This window comes from Mus pahari, chromosome 21, assembly GCF_900095145.1.
Source record: "Mus pahari chromosome 21, PAHARI_EIJ_v1.1, whole genome shotgun sequence".
Lineage (NCBI taxonomy): Eukaryota > Metazoa > Chordata > Mammalia > Rodentia > Muridae > Mus > Mus pahari.
In genome coordinates, this window is record NC_034610.1 from 42,285,523 (window position 1) to 42,309,192 (window position 23,670).

The 23,670-nt window shown below is 41.1% G+C and overlaps 1 protein-coding gene across 1 annotated transcript in view; it reads right to left on the reverse strand.

Annotated features, from left to right (window-relative positions):
• Nucleotides 1-23,670, reverse strand: part of Arfgef3 (ARFGEF family member 3) — a 145,707-nt gene that overhangs the window by 89,438 nt on the left and 32,599 nt on the right. Inside the window, exons 3-4 of the mRNA XM_021221143.2 lie at nt 13,032-13,113; nt 9,760-9,891 (exon numbers count right to left, since the gene is read on the reverse strand). Of these exons, the coding sequence (XP_021076802.1) occupies nt 9,760-9,891; nt 13,032-13,113 (214 nt within the window). The remainder of the gene's footprint in view (nt 1-9,759; nt 9,892-13,031; nt 13,114-23,670) is intronic.

Here is a 23,670-nt window from a genome sequence, read left to right on the forward strand (position 1 = left end):
TCTCTCTCTCTCTCTCTCTCTCTCTCTCTCTCTCTCTCGGACACCATGAGGTACTCAGCTTTGCTCTCCCATGTGCTGCCCACTATGATGCTCTGCTCTGCAAGAGGCTAAAAAGCACCAGAACCAGACAACCAGGGTCCCAAGAAAAGTTTGTCACTGAAAGAAATCGACTGATAGAGTGAGCAAACCAGTTCAATTGAAAAACCATTGAATTTTCAAAGTTCCTCAAGGTACATCACTCATGCACACACAGTTCGGTAAGCTCGTTGCGACTTAATCTCAGCTGGATTTTAAGAAATTAAGGTGCACTGACATATTTACTCCTGTCCTTTTGCCTTCCTGCTGCGACCGTCTCTCAGAATGGGGCTACCTCAGATAATCTCTGCATCTATAAGCTTTGGGGGCTTTTGATAATTTTAGTATTGACTTGAATATGTCCCAGGCAAGCTTCTCAGGGTAGCTACCAAAGGGATAGAGCCAAACTGATTCTCTGTAAACCGTTTAATAATTACAAACTCTTCTGAAACATCCAAATTATGAATTCCATCTAGGAGAAAATAAAAGCCCAGTGATTTAGGTGAGGAATGATTCTGCAATTTAACTAGACCTGAAAGTTAGGGCAATTTATACATAATAATCTACAAAACTATCTTTTTAAGCGAGGCCGCTGTAATTCAGAAAATACAAGTTTGTATTTAGGCATTAGAAATATATATGAAGATATACAGCCATTCTTAATATTATTATTATTGAATCTTTCTTTACAGTCCAGTTGTTATCCCCTCCTGGTCTGCCTTCCAACTGTTCATCATCCCACTCCTCCTCCCATACATTCTTTTACTATATAAAAAAATTACCCAGTTTAAGCTGTCTGGAGAGTATAAGTTGAGAGAAATGCAGAAGAAACTCATGAAGCACAATATTTCCAGTGTCCTGGTTCTGTAGGTATCTATTTTCTTATTATGCCTCATATGGTCTTACCTAATAACTAGAACAAAAGTGAAGCCTGCCCATAGTAGGAATGAGAACTTCTTTTATTTTTATGACTTTTTTTTTTTTTTGTGCACATGGATATGTAGGTGAACATTTTTCCTCTATAGGAAGTGATTTCTATTCCTTTTTTTATGTTTCATCACTGAAACTACCATTGGCTCTGCAGTTAGTTCAAATATTTGGAAGGTTGATTGACCTTCCAAACACTACACATTTAAGACCAGGTTAACTCCCAGCCCATTTCCAGAAAATCTAAAAGGCTGAAAGAGTCTTCCTCCGTGACTGTTTCAGCCTAGCAGTAAATTAAATCATGCCAGCTTAATTACAGAGATGATCTGATAATATGGGCTACTTCAATTCTAAACTACAAACCTAAAATATTTTCATTTTTGAACCCATATTCTCACTGGTAATTACAATTTGGCTTGTTCCATTTGTTGTTTATTTTGGTGTACCACTAAACACACACACACACACACACACACACACACACATACATGTTTCCTTCTCATCTTTATTAGTTAATAACCAAGTTAATAGGCAATTAGTGAGCACATGCCAGCTGCTCTTTTGGGCACCAAAGGGACAAAAACCACTAAGTGTGTCATTAGTTGTTACTCATGAATTAGAGAAATTTCCATCCATGCCTGAATCAGAATTTAGGAATTACTAGTTGGAGAGATTTTTTTTTTCACTGTGCATTTTCCCCTGAGCAGGCTATTGCCAGGCTCTAGCTAACCTCATGCACAAGTGAATGCATCTTCATCCCTTCCCTCTGAGAAAAGCGCAACGAAAACAGATCAAGAGGTAGCAGAAGGAATAACCCTGAGGGGAAACAAGCCCGACTCATGTGATACGTGTCGCGGCAGACTTCCAGTTGCTTCTAGTTGACCTTCTTTGTCAAGAATAGAATCCTGGCACACCGACTGTTCAGAGTGAAGACGACATTCTCAAGCCTCAAGTCTATTGGCCTGTGACCAAGTTCTAATCCATCTTATGCAAACAGAAATGTTTTCTTTCTTCTTCCTTCTCCTCCTTCACTACTTCTCACTCCTGCACTGGATGGCTAGGGCTGAGGAACCATGGTGGAGTATAAAACAAACAATGCCAAAAAATGAGGGTTTCTAACTGATGTTGTCCAACCAATACTGGCCCACATTTATGGGAAAGAAAATTCCTTCCCATAGTTCCTGGGAAAGTAAAGCTCTTTCTTGTTGTAGCTGAAGTGAACCTTGGTCCTTTGGTCTTCTTTGCTTCCCTTTGGGCATGGCTGTCCTGCTTTTCGGGTGCTGACTTGCGCCTTTAGGATAATTTTCTCTCTAAAACCTACTTCTTCAGGAGAACTTCCGTTCACGCATTTTATACCTGCCCTCCCTCAGGCACTATTATAAATATTTTTCTAGTCCTTGGACTATGTTGTCATTGTGCTTATTATGATTTGGGTGTTCCTTTCTATTTTATTGACTTTTGACTTCTGCCTTAATCTTTATCCTTCAACGAGTTTTTACATGGCTCTGGTTTCATTTTATTTAAGTATTTCATCTAAGTCCAGCACTGTGCCTGGTACATACTCACGTACACACACACACACACACACACACACACACACACACACACACACACTATTTATTGAATAAGAGATTGGAATCATTGAAGTGTTTTTCCACTCTCCTAGGAACTCAGAATTCTAGAACATTCACAGTAAACATTGAGAGCTTCCATCTGTGCTCAACTTCTCATCACAGTGAGAGAGTTTTAAAACATTAGGTTAGAGTAGTTCTCAAGTATGTCCAAATGGCACAGCACCTAGAAATGGTGATACTTATGAAAAGAAATTAATAGATAATATGGAAACCTCATCTCACAAAGAATGAATAAACTAAAGAAAAAAATTTATAGTTATGGACTTCTGCATGTTTGCTTCTTGTTTTATAATCATCTGCCTAAGGCAGTTATTTCAAAGGGTAAAAGAGAAAGAAGGAAAATATAATGAGTATTGTATAAATGTGTGTGCCAGGTAGAAAAATCTTATCACAGTCAACATTAGCAGCAATAAGGAAAGCTGTCTAAAAACAAATTACTTAGGAGAGGCACACACTATGAACACACTCCTGGTAGAGTATGCTGTAATGCTGTTAGACTCAACCCCAACACCAGCAGTTAAGGAGTTATACACATTCTCCAACAGCAGTACATTGTGGAGTCATACATTTTTCATCAAGCATTTGATTTTTCCTTAATGCCAAAGACTATTATAAATCTTCCAAAGTATCATCACGGCTTATGGTAAGAAGGGCTTTCTTTACCCCTTGATATAAGAAGGTAAAAAACTCAGTCATTTTAGCCTCAAGCATTGCTAATGATCATTCTTTCCATAGAAGACCAGTTGCCTAGTGTTAAAAATGTCAAGCCATAGCCTGGTGGTACATGCCTTTCAGTAGGTAGATCTCTGTGAGTTCAAGCCCAGCCTGGTCTATGGAGTGAATTCTAGGAAAGCCAAAGCTACACAAAGAAACCCTATCTCAAAACCAAATCAAAGCAAACAAACAACAACAACAAACAAACAACAACATCAAAGAGACAAACCATTGGATAAATGTATAATTGTTTGGATAAATATCTCAGTGAAGGACTTTTCATTAAAATATTATGGAGAGCGGAAAGACAGTTCTGGAGGCAAAGTGCTTGCTGTGTGAGTGAGCATAAGGACATAAGTTTGATATGGTCATATAATCCCAGTGATGGGGTGGTAGAGACAATTAGGAACCTGGGTCTTGTTGACAAACCACAATGACCGAATCAATAAACCCCAGATCTCAGTGAGAGACTCTTATCAAAAAAATCCAAAATACATGGCTTCTTGAGGAATGGACATAATCACTTGCAAGAGTGCGTGCGCACACACACACACACACACACACACACACACACACACACGAAAAAATATTATTGAGAGGAAACAAACATAATATTTCTGGACTGGGGGTATGTGTACAAAGCTCTAGATGTTTCATCTTTAGCTCAGCAAAAAAGGAAAATAAAAAACAAAAATGGTCCTTTTGTGTAGTCTTTTTTCTTCTTTTCACCACAAGGGCTGACTGTAGTGTTGGTGCACATTAAGAAACATGTTATCTGCTTTCTAACAACAGAGTTCCAAGTGCACGATCCAAGGCTCAGACCTGCCAGCCTAACTGTACACAGGTGCCATGTCCAGGACTTCTCTAACCGAGCTGGTTAGGCAGGTAGGCATTTGTCCTATAAAACCACTTGATTCTATTCCCTTCCCTTCATCAAACACACACATCCAATGGCATTAGTTGCTTTTCTTCAGTGGCTCCATGCCATTGGAAAAACCCGATGCTTACAAAAACCGCGTGACATTTTATTGCGCTATTGTCAGAGGTTGAACATGACACCTTTCTGTGGTGTCATCAGAGCTTGATTAACAAGGTTACAAAATCCAATTTGAATCTCATAGAGTGAGCAAGGACAGATTATTACTCTAGGGGGGGGATACTGACAACGTAAGAGTATCTTTCCCCCACTGTACCTGGTGTTTTAAAGTTTCTCTTCAACCATCCACACAATGAAACAGTAATGTCTCCCCACCTGCGGATCTCTCAGAGGAGACTTAGCAGACAAGGGAATCCACTGTTTCAAAGAACAGATTTCCCCTCAGACTGGATTACAGTTCAATACTGACTCTGTTATTTTACTAGCTGTTTGACCTTGGTAAGAATGTTAAGTATCTGACACACAATACATTTTAAATAAGCAGCCCCTGCCATTTCTCCTTTGAAAATTATAATTATCCACCGGCATTCATCTTTATTATCTACAGATGTATATAAAGTCATACATCCAATAATAGAACTCTCAAATGGCTTTTGAGGGTCATATGTCCTATCCTTTCTTATCACCAAAGCCTGCACTCCCTAGATAGGGTGTTCACGTCTTTCTCTTTGGCTTTAGAGGCAGAAGGCCAGCCATAATTCTTTCCAGTCTTTGGAGGTTAAGCCAGCTAGATCAGTTAATAACCTCACTAAAGGTTATCCATTACGAAGAAGGGAAGTCCTAACTACTCCAGTCAGAGATAGCATTAGTTATCTTCATGGCTCCTTTAAAATCTGTTCAGCATTTACAGAAATGGCACATAGTAAGGGAAAATGTTACCAAAGCAGACATGCATTTAGCCTAAATGTTACATAGTCTCCTGCCATCTATAATCCATTCCATATGTAATCTATCTTTAGGGAAACCTTCTTTTCTGATTCTCTTATAGTCTTGGTACTTTATTTGTTCAAGTTATCCAATATTTAGTTGGATTCCATGGTCACTTCAATAAATCAAAATTGCTTTCTCTCTCCCTCCTGTTAAACAGTAAAACTGTGTGGAGCAGCTCCCATACTAAGTGATTTAATATTCCTATTCAATTTGTTAGAACCATGCGCCATTGATTTGTTTGAACCTTTGACTGGAAGTCTAGAATCTTCCTAAATGAGATGAGCTGCTGTCCTGGCAAGCCTGATTTTCATTATCAGCTAATTTCTGATTGCTCTTTTGAAAATCTCTAAAAAAGAAATTGTACTGTGCTTCTTCCTGAGAATTAAATATTTTGACTACACATTCTTAGGAGTATGATCTGATTCAGGTTTTCATGGTTATAAATACTAACAGCAAGTATGTGAATAAAATCCATGGTAGAAACTTAAAAAAAAAAAAAAGTATCACAGGAAGTTAGCAGGCCCATAGGCCATTGAATCCCTGCCACACCCGCTGTCCCTTCTTTAGAATTTAAAATGCCATATAAATTAGTGGAGCTATCGGGAATTTCTCAAGTCCCATTAAGTGAAAGGTACTTGTTCCTGAACAAAAGAGTGGAATCTGCTGTTCTACCTCTGGCCCTGGGTACAGACATGTCATTCTGCTCCCCCCCCCCCCCCGTTACTATTTCTCCCTTAAGAATCAATCTGACTATGCCTGTCACTCACCTGCCCAAGAGGCTGCCCAGAGGAAATCTGATTCACCGGAAGAAGTGCTAAAAAGAGAGCGGGAATAATTACGCCCTTAATGAGATACTGTCCTTATTCTCCGCAGAAGCCGCAGCCACGATGCTGCTGCTCACAGGGCCATCTTGCAGCACTGCTGAGCCTGGCTACTTTTCAGAGCTCTAACTCAAAAAAGTGTAGCTTTTCCTTTTCCTTCTTTTTATCTCATTTTCTTTTGGATACTGGCCAAAAACCCAAGTCTGCTTTACCTTGAGACTCTTCACTTTCCAATTCTTTCTCTGAAGCTTCGTCCCCTTTGGTCTTACAGTTGGCGGTCAACCTCCATCACTGAACATGCTGGCTTTCGTGGACCCTAACTCTAAAAGGCAAGGCCTTCTAGCTGCCCTTTTCCCTTACACCTCCCTCCTCCCAAGAGCTGCTGAGCTCACAGCTCACCTGCCTGGTTTTCATTTTAAAGTTTAATGAAATTATACTTGGGCTTCTTTCTGAGTCTACTTCTAAATTCTTTTATTAATGAGGCTCAGAACTCAGAAGAGAACCCATGTTCTGTGGGTATCAGTAAGATGTTTTGTAGAAATCTACTATAAACATAGTAAAAAAGTAACTCTCCTGAGCAGTAAGTCTAGACAAACACTCGAGTATGTTTATCATGTTTCATTTTAAAAGATTTTTTCTGGCTTTTTCAGGCACGGTGCAATCGTAGCACTTGGAAGGGCGAATCAGGAAGAGAGTCGTCTGAGTTTGAGGCAAGCCTGGGCTACATACTGAGATCCATGTCAGCCAAGGCTAGAGTGGGATCCTGCCTCAAAAGAAACCAAACTGTATGTATAAATCATTCATACAAATATCTGTTTAAATAATTTCTTATGAGTTACATAGAAAAACAAAAATTAAATTAACGCATTTTCCCAATGTAATGGGGATCTAGTCTTTCCACCTAGAGCCCAATTACTTCTCTCTATTTTCTTCTCAGTGTAATTTTTGGGAGAATGGGTAAATGAATGCATTTTGAAGCGGTAGCAATATTAGCGAAGCCGGGACTTATTTACAAGTTGTTTGATTGGGTCCTTATAAGATTAAAGAGGATAGAATTCTGAAAATTAATACAAAATAATTTTGAAATATCCCGTTCTCACACAGAGGAAATAAAAATGTTTTTCTAATCTCATATGATATCTCAGAGGCAGGAGAACCTCAGACTACACTTGAAAGTCCCAAACACAAGGTGGGGCTTGTAGCCTTGTCTCTACTTCAAGAGTGGTGCAGAGGGGGGCTGGAAAGACTGCTCAGAAGGTAAAGTACTTGCCATGAAAGTATGATAATCTGAATTCATGTCCCCAGCTTCCATGTTAAAAGCCTGGTATGGGCATCATGCACCTGTAATCTCAGTTCAGGTTCCAAGAGGTTCCCTGGAACTCACTGGCCTGAAAAACTAGCCAAATTGGCAAGCTCCAAGTTCAGTGAGAGACCTTGTCTCAAAACACAAGGTGGAAAACAAGGAAGATGTCAGTCTCTGGCTTCCACATGCATACACATACACAGAAATATATATATATATATATACACACACACACACACACACACAAAGAATGACAAGGAGGGAATGGAGAAGTAAAACAGACATAGGGGTGGCTACAACCTGGTTTATCTGAGTAGATAGCACATAGTTGCCAAAGTATATCAAAGGAGGAGGCAAAGCTGGCATGCTACAGAAGGAAAAAGGTTAAGCATAAACCAGATCATAAAAGTCAGACATCAGGTTCTCAATGGCTGCACTTTGTAAGACTCACTTGGGAAGACTAGAGAAAAGTACCTCTTCCTAGACCTATCGTAGAGGTGAGGCAGGAAGCAGTGAACATCAGGAACACAAAACGGTGCAGAGCGCTTGCTTTTTCACAGGTAGCATGGCAAGATCTTAATAAACAGTATCTTGCTGCACCCTTAGAATAATTTTATTGGGTTGGTACTAGTATTAAAAGAAGAGAAAGTCCCTGAGTTCAAGGCCGGCTTGTTCTACAGAACAAGTTTAAGGACAGCCAATGCAACACAGAGGAACTGTGTAGCCCAGAAACACACAAATAGACAAGCAAACACAATAGAAGAGCAGAGAGTCAAGACAAACAACAGCAAAGTTCTCTGTCTCAGGATGTTCTGCTGTGAATAGAAGAAGGAAGGACAAGCCAAGCAAGTGTACCTCAGGGTCTGAGGTTTTGATCAGTACCTAAGTTACCCACCAACATAGCTCAGTCAAGCCAGGGCGGTACTGAAGTCAGTCTCTTCTAGTGGAGAAACTGAAATCTAAACACTGAAATTCTTTGTCTAAGACAAATCCTTATAGTGCAGGCTTAGGAGAAAAAAACAACTACTACTCGACACTGACTGCTCTCAAATATTACTCTACAAATGTCCCTTTAGGCAGGAAAAGAGCAGACTGTATTAAAAGCCATCTTGTTAGTTTATGCTGTGCTTCTGTGGCAGTGTTGTTCTTGGGCAAAATCCACCTTTTCCAACCCAACATTTAGTTATAGGTCATGACACATGTCAACCATTATGAGGGATTCTTGATTTTCGTAAAATTTTCAGAGTTAAGAATGAAATGAAGAGAGAGAGAGAGAGAGAGAGAGAGAGAGAGAGCATCTGTTATGAAGAGACACCTTGACCAAGGCAACTCATATTGGGACCACATTTAATTGGGGTTGGCTTAGGTTCAGAGGTTCAGTCCATTGTCATCATGGCAGGAAGCATGGTGGCATCCAGGAGAGTTCTATATCTCGTTCCAAAAGCAAACAGGAGGAGACTGGCTTCCAGGCAGTTACAGGGAGGATCTTATTGCCCACCTCCACAACGATACACTTCCTCCAACAAGGCCACACCTCCTAATAGTGCCACTCCATGGGCCAAGCGTATTCAAACCACCACACCATCTCTAAAGGGAGGTGGTAGTAGACAGACGGAGATATGAGTGATATAATGTGTATATGTGTAGATGCAAGGAATGGTGTGTGTGTGTGTGTGCGTGTGTGTGTGTGTGTTGTGCACATCTGCACATGTGTGGGAGGCAGGGGCATGCATGTACTCTGCTGTACATATGTATGAAGAGGTCAGAAGTTAACCTCTATTTCCTTCCATCTTATTTTTGGAACAGGTTCTCTCATGATGATTTCACCAGAAACTCATCATTTAGGGTAGGACTGACTGTCCAGGAAGCCCATGGGATTCACCCGTCTCTTTCCTACCACTGGTGTTTGAGTTATAAATGAATGCTACCGTCCTTGTCCTTCATGTGGGTGTTAGGGATCTGAACTTTCCCTGTTGAGCTACCTCCTCATGTCTGGCTGATATAATTTGTAAAATAAACCGTAATTCTGATGTGCTTCTGAAGGGTGGCCTTCCTCTTGCCGAGCTAGACATGATAAATCTCGGTCTACGTAAAACATGCTTAGGTCTTTGCTCTGGTGTAGTGTACACAGGTAGGCACAATGCCCAGAATGATCAGGTTGATCCCAAATGGAAACTACAAACACTTGATTAGCCGGATCAGGGCAGAGGCCTTACTTGTTGAAATATTACCTTGTTACTCTTAAACAATCAAGGTTATTTTGGAAGACAACAGCCAGGATAATAAACATCTCTTCAGATAAGATGACTATACCAAACTGTGTGGTCACAGTAACAGTTTTGAGATGGTAAGTGCCAGCTGTGGGCCACAACGTGCTTCTTTCCCAGTGATGCACAATCGTTCCCATGTCAAACTAACCTTCATCACTTCCACCTGCAGGTCCTCGTTGAGTGAAGGTGTCACTTTCACTGCATTCAGGATCTGATTGAGCAGCTGCTTCTCATCGGAGTCTGTCTCCATGGAGACAAATCTCTCTTCCGACAGGAGCTTCTGTAAAGGGACACAAGGCAGTGATTGCAGCCTTTCATTATGTCTGATGCTCTTTTTTTCTTACTGTGGAGTACCTAGCTGGAGGTCATCAGGCAAGAACGCGTGCTTTGTACCATTCAAAGGAAACATGCATAAAACTTCAGGCAATGGGTTTTGGAAAAAGTATCTTTCAAATACAAGGTAATTCACTCTCTTTCAGCCAGTAAAATGCTATGTGCTGGCCATCTGGGTTATCCAGGTAGTGGGAATAAAGACTGGATGTGCTTAGAAAGAGGAACCCCACCCCACAAGATAGTCATTCCCGGGAGACCCTTTCTGAATGTAAGTTTTGTTACATAAAAGGAAAAGGTCTTGAGAGTGTAAGTTCATTTTTTTCAGATACGGATGTTTCCAGAAATTATTCTTGAATTCAAAAACCCTTTATATATATATATATATATATATATATATATATATATATATATATATTCCAGTATTAAGAAAACGAAGGCATTTGCTTGCATGAGGACATCGGGGGACTGGTGGATTAGCCTTTTACCACTCAGGACAACGCTTATTTCTCTATAATTTCTATGCTTGTGAGCAGACAGCTCCACGCTCTCATGTTTTTCAAGAGCTACACAGATGCAGCATCTAAAGGACATAAAGAGCGTGTCCTGGGAACGAGCAGAAAGCTTTTGGGATGGTCTGACACTTGAGAGTGAGATATAGCTTGAGTCATACTCACAAGTCAGAACGTAGCAGGCGATCAGGGTACAGTCTAGGCTGTCTCACCCTGACGCCCCCAATTCTCACTCACAAGGGTTGCAATTGAGTTGTTCTCCCCAATTCTGAACTGGTGCAATAGGTAATTTTTCCCACAGAGACTCAGTATTACATTTTATACTTATTTATTCTTGGCCTAATTTGTTCTTTTCCATGGAAACTTAGGTGCTGCAGGACTCTGTTAAAAACCCTATAGTATCTCCCAGAGCAGCCCAGAGTTGGAAGTTTATATAGAAACTGTCTTACAGCGAGAAAGGCTTAGAAGTTACCAGGCCATAGGGACCAAGGGACATATTCATAAAAGGAAGACTAGGCCATTAATCACTAATGTGAATAAACACGTCCTTGAAAACATGAAACTTCAACTTTGTTGCAAAGTTGGAGAAGAAAAAAGTGGGGAACATAAATGATACTAGAGAAAATAGAAAACTGCCAACAGGTCTAAGCAAGCCCTCATTTATCTCTATAGATGCCCTAATTCTAGAACCCAAAAGCCATTGAAGAACATTAATGAAAATGCTTTAAAACTTCCTATGCTTTTGTACATTAAAATACAGTTTATCTGAAGGGATCTGCAACCCTATAGGTGGAACAACAATATGAACTAACCAGTACCCCCAGAGCTCATGTCTCTAGCTGCATATGTAGCGGAAGATGGCCTAGTCAGCCATCATTGGGAAGAGAGGCCCCTTGGTCTTGCAAACTTTATATGCCCCAGTACAGGAGAACGCCAGGGCCAAGAAGGGGGAGTGGGTGGGTAGGGGAGCGGGGCGGGGGAGGGTATAGGGGACATTCGGGATAGCATTTAAAATGTAAATGAAGTAAATACCTAATAAAAATTGGAAAACAAACAAAACAAAACAAAAATACAGTTTATCTACTTCCAATCTACTGAGGCTAATAGGAGCTAATCTCTGACTCTCAAATATGGCTCCACTCTTGGAAGGCAGCCAGGTCTCTCTGACCCAAAAACTGGGAAAATTGCCCACAAGGACAAATGCCACTGTAGACTTGAACTTCACTGTGTTTTAGAGATCAAATGCCTTAGAAAATCAATGTGTTTATACAGCCATAGCCCTTTTGGGTTTGGGATTCTGTTTGGTTTAAAACACAAATTCTCAAGTAGTTTGACTTTTAAAATTAGGGTTTTATCCTGTTTTATTCTAGAAACAAAAATATATTAATCTGTTCACCAACACAATTGTAGAAGAAAAAAGCAAAATAAGACAGATTCAAAAAGACAAATATGATGTTTCTCTCTTTTTTTCTGGAGTCTGTATTTTACAGAGATACATAAAATAATATGTATATATGTGTATGTATATATGTACATATATGTGTGTATATGTGTATATATATGTATGTATGTATGTGTATGTATATATGTACATATATGTGTGTGTATGTGTATATATATGTATGTATGTGTATGTATATATGTATATAGGTCAGGTATATATATATATATATATATATATATATATATATATATATGTGTGTGTGTGTGTGTGTGTGTGTGTGTATACACATTATCTGTCAGTAGAAAGAAGATGTCTAGAGGAAGAATGGAAACAGACTCAGGACAAGGAAACAGAGAGGCTGAAGTGGGGTAGGAGGGGGGGAGAGAGTAGGGTGAATACTATCAAAGTATATGATATACTTGCATGAAATATCTTTCTGAAATCTCACTAACAAGCATGGGGAATATACTCCAATTATAATGCCATGCCATGTGCAGGAAAATGGATACAATGAAGATCATATTCAGCCAGTCTCAGAAAAACAAGCATATCTTCTCTCATTTGTGGTTAGCAAGTGTCATATACATAAAAAAAATTAATATGTGGACCCATGGCATGAAAATAGAAGGTAACTGTCAAGGGAAACAAAGAGGCTCACGGGAGATGGGAGGCCAGGGAATATGGGGGAGTCTGCTCAATGTATAATACATAATTGTATGAAAATTTAATAAGAGAAATCGATAGAAAAAAATCATAAAGTCTTCTCAATTTACTATTAATCCTGATTACACAAAATCTCAGCTGTGGAATGCAGATAAGATCCAAACTGCTAGAAACTTCTAGAGGTCTCTTTTTCCTGGGACCCCTAACTTTCAAAAATGTTGGACTCTACGAGAAAAGTTCATCCCTACCCGGGTTTAGCTGAAACCTTCTGCATCAGTGCGCGACTACATGGACCAAATGATGCTGTGTCCAGAGGGATTCTGGAGGCTATAAGCTCTTGCCCCTTCTGTGGCTGTTATCTGAATTCATAAGTTTTAGACAGAAGGCAATTTCGTGCTAATGACTTGCTCTTTCAATGCCAAAGTGGTCTGTCAGCTTCTGCCACATGACTGCATCCGGTCAACGTCATACCTGCATTCCTGCCAAAGCATGTTGGGCCAGCTTCACATTTTTTGATTCCAAAGCCAACTGGAGAGGCAGCAAGCATTTCTCCCTGGCAGACACAAAAACAAGCAAACATGTGAGCTCAGCGAACCTGGCAGTCATGCACTGTAAACTTTATGCATAACCACCCCCTGAAGCTCCCAGCCCCAAACCCCATCACCACCACCCCAATCCCACCACCACCACCATGCCAATGCCCACTGCCATCACACAAAAAAACCTAGAACCCATCATGAAACTACACATGGCTTAAAGATCCACAAAGCTGTGCAGAAATGACAATATATCTGGAGCTTGCCCTCTTAATGTGGCTGTAGGAAGAACAGATACAATTACTTCATCTATGGTATGCTCAGTGCCATACAGAGAGGTCTATAAACACACTTTCCCCTTCCCCAGATTAATGTGTTGCCATACCCAGTACACCAAGTATGAGCATCTCTAGGGAGCAGCGTTTACATACATGTCGTACTCCAAACCGCTTTCTGACCTAGGAAGTCACTGCCTCACGACTTACATTCTTTATCCATTGAAGTTAAAATTCTCATAATTTGCCCATTTCCCCCCAACTCAAAGAATATCACAGTCGCTCATAACAGTCTTTAGTCTCTATCAAGTCCAGAAAATATATATTCTCATGTCAGAAATATAACCACACATCAACAGCCAAAGCTGTCAGTGAAAAGCCCAAATACACATGAAAGATATAGCACTACTTAGATTGCCTACAGCTTAAAAAATGACAAGGACAATCTGCATTTTCAGCGGAAGCGAGATAGATAAGAGAGCATGCCACAGGGTCAGTTTAGAGTTACATTTGTGGAGGAATAAGGGTCACTGCCATAGAATACAATGAAATGGAAAGTTACCTATAGCCTTGATCCCTTCCTGCCCACCCCACAGCTCTGCTGTCCTCCCGTGAAATCATCCACCAGCTCCCCACTGACTGAGAGTCTCTGACGCTGCCTGACTGCAACTGTGGGGGCAGCTGGCAACCGGCCAGCAGGAAGAACACCCGGTGCCTAATCCTTTTCGCCTCTCTCATTGCCAACCCAGTGACCCAATGGCCATTTTTACATGATGATCAAATGAACAGTGCTGCCAATTTACAGTAGGCACATCCTCTGGCAGATAGATGAATTGCCCAAAGGTGGTACTTCCAGATGGGTGGCTGTAACTTTGTCGTCATTAGTATTGTCTGTCTTGCTCGGTGACAAGGCAAAAGCACCGTTGAGCTTACAGAGGGAGGGACGAGGTTTCCAGTTTTGCTTCTTTCGTTTCATTACAATCAGCTCATAAGCTTGGAGAATTAATGAGAAGAGTGAAAATGGAGGGAGGAAAACGGTCAGAGTCAGGGGTGGATGGTGGAGCAGCAGAAGCAACCCTGGTTTTTGCCCTGAAACAATCAAATCTCCATCAGGGTGAAGATACTATGAAAGAACCTTCATTTCCATTCTGGAGTCAGATCTGACCGTGAGGGACTGCGCCAAGAAGTCGCCCAGTAAATCCAAACCCCTTGAAGCTGAGTAGCCTGGAACAGGAGAAATCGATGAGGTAGTTGCAGGCCGATACTGCGCATGCATTGCATATCATAGATCAAGAGTAGGTATTCTTTTGTAAATATCCCTTGGGAAACAATACTCTTCCTACACAACTGAAAAATCACCACCACCTCTCTATCTACATAAGTAGCCCCTACAGTCCTTTCTCTACCCCGTGACTAATTTGAACTAGGTTGCTGTCAAAGTCCAGGCGTGCCAGGCTGTCTCATGACCCTGAAGGCCTTTTCTAGTTTGTTCTTCATGCTATGATGCAGCCAGGCCTGGTAGCGTGAGATTGTTTCCAGTAAGTTTGTGCTGGGTTGAGAGGTATCAGTTACTGTGAAGGGCTGTGGGTTATAGAATCATTCAGACATGAACCAAATTATAATTTTGTTAAGTCTTAGCTACCCATCTACTAAAAAGGCCAGTCTTGAAGGCAATACTGAGATGGGAACAATGGTTTATACTTGTAATCCCAGAACTTAAGAGGCCGAGGCAAGAGTATTGTTACAAGCTTGAGGCCAACCTGGTCTACGTGGCGAATACCAGGTCAGGTCAAATTTTGTAGTAAGTGAGACTCTATCTAAGATGAAATAGAATAAAAACCTGCCCTATAGAGTTGAAGCGAGGTGTTCATGGACCATAGAGCAGAGAGTAGCAGAATTTTTCAATATACAAACAGGTTAATACGAGCTATGCATTTCACATGGCCTCCATTAGAATTGCTCAACTCTGTCAGATATAAAAGCAATCATAGACAATAAGTAAATCCATAAGCATGGCCATGTTCCAGTAAACCTGTATTTACAAAGCCAGCCATGGGGCCAGACCTGACCAACAGGCTGGTCTGCCAAGCCTTGACACAAATTATGCCTGGGAACACGGGCTAAGCAGATTTAGCCTTAGCATGTTTCCAAAAGATTTTTACAGGACATAGAGCTAATTTGCCTTAGAAGGACATTAACAAAACCAAAGACAGGGCCAAAATTGCTATTAGAAAATAAGTGCTTTGGAGAAATATCACTGTAGGCAAAGATGTAACTGGGCACTAAACCAAGCTATCCTGTCCACCCATTGAACTAACATTTGGTGCCTGAAATGTGCCAGGCACCATATACAGATCTGGGCACAAGCTGACAAAGAACAGGACAAAGCAGGTTTGCTAATTTATATTCAGAATGAACTAGAAGAAGAGAATTGTTCTCCCTGTGGATTGTTTCCATATTTAGTTTTATTTATAACTACAACTTTAAAATAAGCCTATTTATCCTCAGATTACATTAGAGAAAGCTTGTGTTCTGGGAAGTCTTGCAGCCTGCCCAAGTCCACTCAATTCATGTGTATCGGAGATAATTCAAATCTAACTCTGACACCCTAAAACAAATTCTTCCTAACCTCCTTTTATATTAGAAGTGTAGAGCAAACCTACAACAGCTGTTTCTTGACATTTTTTAGGTCATGGATATGAAAAGACCCAGGACAAAAGAGAAGAACAGAGGGGAAGTGTATGTTCAAAGTACAATTAAACACAAATATAATGTCCTTGTGAAATCTAGCACCATGCACAATAAAAACAGGCCAATTCAAAACATGGCTTAGGGGCTGAGGAGACAGATACATGGCTGAGTGGAGAAGGCATTTGCCGCACAAGCATGAAGCCAGAGTTCAGAGGCCACATAAAAGCTGGGCTGCTATGGCAGCCACCCATGATCCACTTAGAATACAAAGACTGTTGATCCCAGGAAAAACTGACTAGCTAAAGTAAGCAAGTGTTCTACTGTCAATCCACTACTGTGGCAAAGCACTCGAACTGGAAGCAGCTTGAGGGAAGAGAAGGTTTATCTCAGCTTACAGATTATAGTAGATCACTGACATCAGTCAAGGCAGGAGCTCAAGCAAGACTTTGATGCAGAAACCATAGGGGGAAACTAGTGCTCATGGGCTTTCCACTTCTCTGCCTCCCTACAAAGATTGATTTTTATGTGTACATAAGTGTGTGCCTGAGTGTATGTGTCTGTAACATATGTGTGAGAGATGCTTGCAGAGGCTGAAAGAGGGTGTTATAGTTCACAAAACTTGAGTTATAAGTGACTATGAGTTGCCTGATGTAGGTGCTGGGAATGGACTCCTAGGTCCTCTACAAGAGCACCAAATGCTCTTAAACTCTCAGCCATCTCTCTAGCCCCTTAGCCAACTTGTTTTCTATACCCTAGAACTTCTGACCCAGGGCATGATACTACTCACAGTGTGTTAAGGCCTTGTACTGGCTGATTTTACCCTAATCCTAACCTTAGCCCTAACCCTAACCTTAACCCTAACCCTAACCCTAACCCTAACCCTAACCCTAACCCTAACCCTAACCCTAACCCTGACCCTAACCCTAACTCTAGCCCTAGCCCTAGCCCTAACCCTAACCCTAACCCTAACCCCTGTGGTGCATTTTCTTGAGTGATGTGGACCCAGCTCACTATGGGCAGAATTACCTCTGGGATAGTGTCCTTGGAACTATAAGAAAGCCGGCTGAGCAAGCCATGAGAAGAAACCATGCAAGCAGCATCCCTCCATGGCCTCCGTATCAGTTCCCGCTTTGAGCTCATACCTGACTTCTTTTAATGATGGATTGTGATATGAATGTGTAAGGGAAATAAGCCCTTTCCTCCCCACGCTGCTTATGTTCTTAGCATTTTATCACAGCAGTAAAATCCCTAAGATGGGCCTCCTACATAAATTAGCAAGATAATCCCCAAGACATGTCCAAGGTCAATCTGATCTGAGCATTCGCAAGTAGAGACTCCCTTCTCAGGGCGATCCAGGCCGTGTCAGCTGACAGCCAAAATTCACTTGGACACTGAGTTTGGCAAGCTCTGATTTAACAAGAGACCCTCCTTCAGGAAATAAATTGGAGAACAACTAAAGAAGACCCTCAACATCAACTTGAGGCCTCCACATACCCCTGCTTACAAGTGCCTACACACATGTGCCTACATGTATATAAACACTCATATACACACACCACACATATGCATACACATTATTTAAGAATAAACAAGTAACTAAGTGAATCTGGCAAAAAACACTTTCTTCCAGACAAGCTGTATTAGTTACTTCCTGATTGCTGTGATAAAATACCATGACCAAGGCAACTTATAGAAGGAAGGGTTTATCTGGGACTGAAAGTTCCATAGGAATAAGAGTACATCACCACCACTTGGGGGAGTGGCAATGGCTGTGGGTTACCATGGCAACTGGAGCTGGAAGCTGAAAGTTGAGGGACCACAAACAGGAAGCCAAGTGAAGGAGAGGTGGCGGGAGAGTCTTGGACCTTAAAATCACTGCCACCAACAAGGCCATACCTACTAAACTCCCATGAACAGTACCGGTGACTGGGAACCAAATATGCAATACCTGAGAATATGGGGGACATCTCATTCCAACCACAACAAGAAGGAATGTATTATTCTCCTTCCTGGGATGCAAGGGCTCTGCTCTCCTACCCATCCCACAGGCATCCTGAGTCGGTGCACTGGAAGTGAAGGCCTTTGCCCAGTACAGTAGAAACCCCAGGGTCTGTGCAGAGTCACGGACTGCTCCGCTAGCGTGGCTGGGCTTAGGATTCTGCTAGACAGCCTCTAACAAGTCTACACCAATAGCTGGGCACAGAGTCAGGGGGGCGGCTGACTGTCCTTACACCGAAGGCCCTCCAGGCCTCCTTATTCTACTTACTCAGTAGTCTGTCTCAGATCCTTCTTCAGCTGGCAAGGAATGCACGCAGGAATCAACAGAACTCAGGGGGCACATCTGATTTCCTCCCCGGCCCTGTGATATCATTAACTCCCCTCCCCCACCTTCCTTTAGTAAAGTGAGTTTAATGAGAGTGTGTGACAGTCCTGTGAATTGGGGCTGAGGATGAGATTTATAATGAAGATGCAACATGGCACACACTCAGTCCCCTTGAACTTTCAGAACACAGATAAATCATCTTTTGATCTTTCTAGCAGCTGCCTCATTGGGGAAAAAAAGCATAGGAAAACCAACATCCATTTACATTTATTGGCTACTTTTAATGCACAGGCACATGCAAATTCATCCTTGCCTAATTAGCTGAAGGCAGCAGGCTCCAGTTGCATGTCCTGACATGCTATTATTCCTTGAAAGATAATTAGCAGTATGCTTTCCTCACGCCAAAGACATTATCCTCTGACACGGTGTCTGGTCATGTCAAGGAGACTGCCCTGTCTCCTTAACTGCTCTGTCACAGATCACATGTCACAGATCACAGACCAGTTTAATCAGGCTGGAAGGCAACAGAGGACAAAGACAAATTTAAAAAGAATGGGAGAAAATTACAACTTGCTAATAGTTACCTGCTAACAAGAGAAGAAATAAGATGTTCTAGTGAGACCACATATTTTTTTCAAGGTTTGAAGTGATTCTTCTTTGATGCTCTGGGTGGAAGGCATCAACAGGGCACTTTACATTTATACTGTATGCTTATACTCCACAATGCTAGGACTCTGATATGAGCCTATGTTAAGTCACCATATGACCTTACAATGTCTCCTGTTGAAATTGGTAGCTTTTATATACAATATGCTATGCTATACTACTTCATAATTACCTTGATTACAATGCATAAAAATTAATCAAAAAACGAAAATTCACATTTTACTGGATTACAAATTCAAACTGTACAAATTGAAAGTACAGATGTGAGCCGGGCGTGGTGGCACACACCTTTAATCCCAGCACTTGGGAGGCAGAGGCATGTGGATTTCTGNGTTCGAGGCCAGCCTGGTCTATATCGTGAGTTCCAGGACAGCCAGGGCTACACAGAGAAACCCTGTCTCAAAAAAAACAAAAAAACAAACAAAAAAAAAAAAAAAAAAAAGAAAGAAAAAGAAAAAGAAAGTACAGATGTACTATGCTTTGAACATGGCTTGTTGCCACCAAAACTCATGCTGGAGTTTGGTACCCAGAGCAGCAATGTTGTGAGGTGAGGCTGGGTAGGGAGTATTCAGTCACTGGGACAGAGCCACCCTGAGGAGACTCCTGACTGCACCATGTACAAAGACCACGGGACTGCAGAGTGCTCAGTTGTAAATGGGGCTCAGGGATCATCAAGGAATGGAAGGTAGAAAGGCTGTAAGAGCAAGAGGTTGGGAGAGAAAAGTGGAAATGGGGAAGGAATTAAAAGGAAAAAGAGTTGGGGTAGATTTGATCATGATAGATATACACATGTCTGAAATTCCCAAACAACAATGCAAATGACCACCATGCTGGAAATGGAGACAGGCATGGCCCAGGTCATGTGTCTTTATCTCTGAGTTCGCGAAACCATGTGTTCTACTTTATGACATTCTGAGAAGTTAAAAGCTGTTTGTAAGTGAAAAACAAATCATTCCTTGGATGTCCGTATTGAGTTTAAGACACAGCCACCACCGTTCCCAGGAGCCATGATCTTGCCTGAGTAGAGTAGAGGTGCTTCAGCCTCCTGTTATGAGACTCAGGATGCTGTCTTCATGCTTATAAATGCAGATGCTCTAAGAAGTTTGTACCAACACTGATGAATTTCCACTGGTGAAGCTTTTGCTGGAGTCAGTTCCACAGAGCCAACTGGAACTAAATTGGTTCCTTAACGTACATTCTCTGGAGTACAGTTAAAACATTTCCGTTTTATTTCTATTCTCATTTATATTTTATTGGAACTGTTTTTTGTCAGTGTCAATCCTTTTCCTTCATATTTAAAGTGAAGATTAGATTCACCTGTCAGAAGCTATTAGGCCTTAGGGACATAGCCTGGATCAACACGAAATCCATTTTCTTCCACAGGCTTGTGAGATTATTCAGCAAGCCTATTGCAGTGACTAAGTTGAGCATATGAAATTATCATTTCTCCTAAGTCGGAAAAGGTTGAATATGGGCAACTTCAGATGATTCAATCTAGCACAGAAATCCTAAATAACATAGTTATTTTACCTCAGTATTTAAGGTTGTATTATCTATCATTTTCTTATAAAATCCTTATATGTACATATAAAGATGCAAGAGTATAAGGGTATCTAGCACTGGAAACAGATTCAGCTTCTGCTTAAGAAAGAACTTACTAAGTACAGGCTGACAATACACATTTCCACACAGAGATGGTTTCTTTTCTTTTTTCTTTTCATAAATACTTTCTGTATCAAACCCTATTTAGTAACCATAGCAGATTCTCTCACGCGTGGAAGAGAACGTTTCTTGTTGTCACCAGACTTGGCTCCTTGTAAAATGTTCCCTATAACATTTCTTTCCTTTGTTCAGTTCCAAAAGGTATGAGAGAACTTACTTCCACACACACACACACACACAGGGTATGAAGAATGAACTCTTTCTTCTATTTCTTTCTGGATTTAACGAATGGTCTACATGTTCTCTATGGCTGCTGTTCTGCCTAAGGTTCATGAGGGGTTTACAGTCTCAGAGCATGATTCCCTGACCAGCATTGTGAGGAGCACAGTACCAGGCAGGCTTGGCACTCACCCGAGTAGTAGTTGACAGTTTATAGGCAGGGAAAGTAGACTGGGAATGCTGTGGGCTTTTGCAACCTCAAAGCCCAGTTCCCAGGGATACACCTCCTCCAACAAGGCCACGCCTCTTAACCCCTTCCCAAACAGTTCCACCGACCAGTACTAAGCATTAAAATACACGAGGCTTTCAAGGTCTAGTCTCACTCAAAACAGTATAGCATATGGTAAAGCAAGCTTGTCAATCATCTGAAATTTTTTTAATGCTAGATTTCCCCCCTTTTCAATTTGTGTTGAACTTTGAAAATAATCTTTACACAAAATAGAAGTCAACATAAATACAACAATATTTTGCTACAGTGCTATGAAAGAATAATAGATTTGTCTCTTCTATTCTAAAATTCTGGTCTTTTAATATTTGAAAAGCATGAAACATGAGTAAAGAAGACAATGGATAAGGGAGAGTTAATTTTAATATTTCGGAAGACAATTAATGATTGAATACAGCTTGGTATTTTCATTTGAAATCTAGCATCATCAATATTACTATCTCTATCACAAGATATAAATTCGGTATAATCAGATAGAGAAACTATTTTTATGTCTGGGAGGGGCAACAGCTGACACGATGTCTATATTATTTCTAAGGATGACTGTTCCGTAATCCATTTTTGACAAATGTTGAGCATTCGTGTAACATCAGGTTCTGATCTGGCACTGAGCACAGAACAAAAGGAGAGTAGGTGTTGCTCCTGTTTAGAAATAAGAGTAGGCACACCCTCCAAGCATTGCTGAAGATAAAATAGCTGAGAAGTGTTAACAAGGCCATTTAAGGGGTGTTTGTATAAATAAGCAAATGCATCAAGAAGGCCAGAGCCAGTGGCTATCTCACCACTTGGAACACAGCCCAACCACTGGCCATATACAGGTTTTTTTTTTTGGGGGGGGGGAGGGGCCAAGCATGTGCCACTTTCAATCAAAGGGTATTTGAGACAAGGGGGATGTCGGTTGTGATAGTTACTAAAATATTTCATGTTCCAGGTACAGTAATTATCTTAGTATGCCATTGAAGAACTCCCCAAACAACTTAATGAACAAATACAAATATCGTTATTAGCAGATGCTGAAGGAACCATGAAAAAAGAAGATTTGCAACAGGACATGAGGTAGGACTTGCTCCTGGCCAATCTGCAGCCTTCACGCTTAGGATTTCGGTTGTTGTTGCTGTTCTTTTTTTTCTGCCAGTCTCAATAAGTGCTAGATTAAATAGCTCACACAAAGCAGAGCAAGCAGGTGAAAGAAACTTCATGAAGAAAGTTCCAGGAACAAGCTGGATAGCTTGATAGCTCTCCAGGTAATGACACTTGCCACCAGGCTTGCCAACCTGAGTTTGATCTCCAGAACCCACATGATAGAAGGAAAGAACAAATTCTCTCAAGTTTTCCTCTGACTTCTATACACACACACACACACACACACACACACACACACACACAGAAGGGAGAGGAAGAGGAAGAGGACCAAGAGGATTCACCATGAGGTTGTGTTGAGAGAGCCAACACAGGATCAGAGTGAGCCAGCGCAAGACTCAGAGGGCAAGTGTCTGGGAAGTAGTCCAGGCCAACAAAGCCAGGTTGGAATAGCTCAGAACCTGCCCAGCTTAGTGCTTGCAGAGTATTAATAAATATAAGATCTCTGTCTCAATTATTTGGGAATAGGGGGCTATAGAGAACTCTCCAAAATTACATACACACTATAATTTTTATCTTCCTACCTCAGGATCCCAATAACAGAGATGACAGGCATGAACCACCATGCCCCTCTGTCTTACATTTTAAAGATTGCAGGAATTAAGTATGGTCCTCTTTTGAAAAATATGGGGAAATGTTCCAAGATGTTTAAATCTCTTAGATAAAATGGCATACTGTCTATATATGACCTAGGCATACCACCTGTGTAGTTAAATCATCTACAGATGACTTATAATATCTAATACGTTATAACTACAGTGTTAATGGTGGCTAAAACGTGCTTGGGAAATAATGGCAGGAGAAAAATGTCTGTACAGGTTTCATCACAGTTGCGATTAAAAGAAGAATCATATTTTCAATCCTAGCTTGGCTGAATCCAGAGATGCAGAACTCATAGATCTAGACGGCTGCTTAGTGCTTTAGAATAGGGAACAGTGGTATTCCTTAGCCCTTCCCTGCACTGCGGACACTCTCACCACCTTCCCTTCCTTGGTTTTTCCTGGACTCCTGAACACCACGGCCATTTCTAGCATGGCCGAAGTCTAAGTCCTCCTGGGTGCTATGCTTGCTTCATCTCTCCTGTCTTCTCACTCCATCAAAAGCTGTGCTGTAGCCTTGGATCAACTTCCCCTCTCTCCTCTTAAAACAAAATCTCCTCATCACTTTTCAAAGACTTACTGAACTTTGTATTTCCTGAATGCCTTCTTGACTCAAACTAGGGTTGCTTATGAACCCAACATTCAATTGTTCGTCTTATTTCTAATGTAAAATAAGTGTATTTAATGGACTCATCTTCCCTTCTATATCTCCT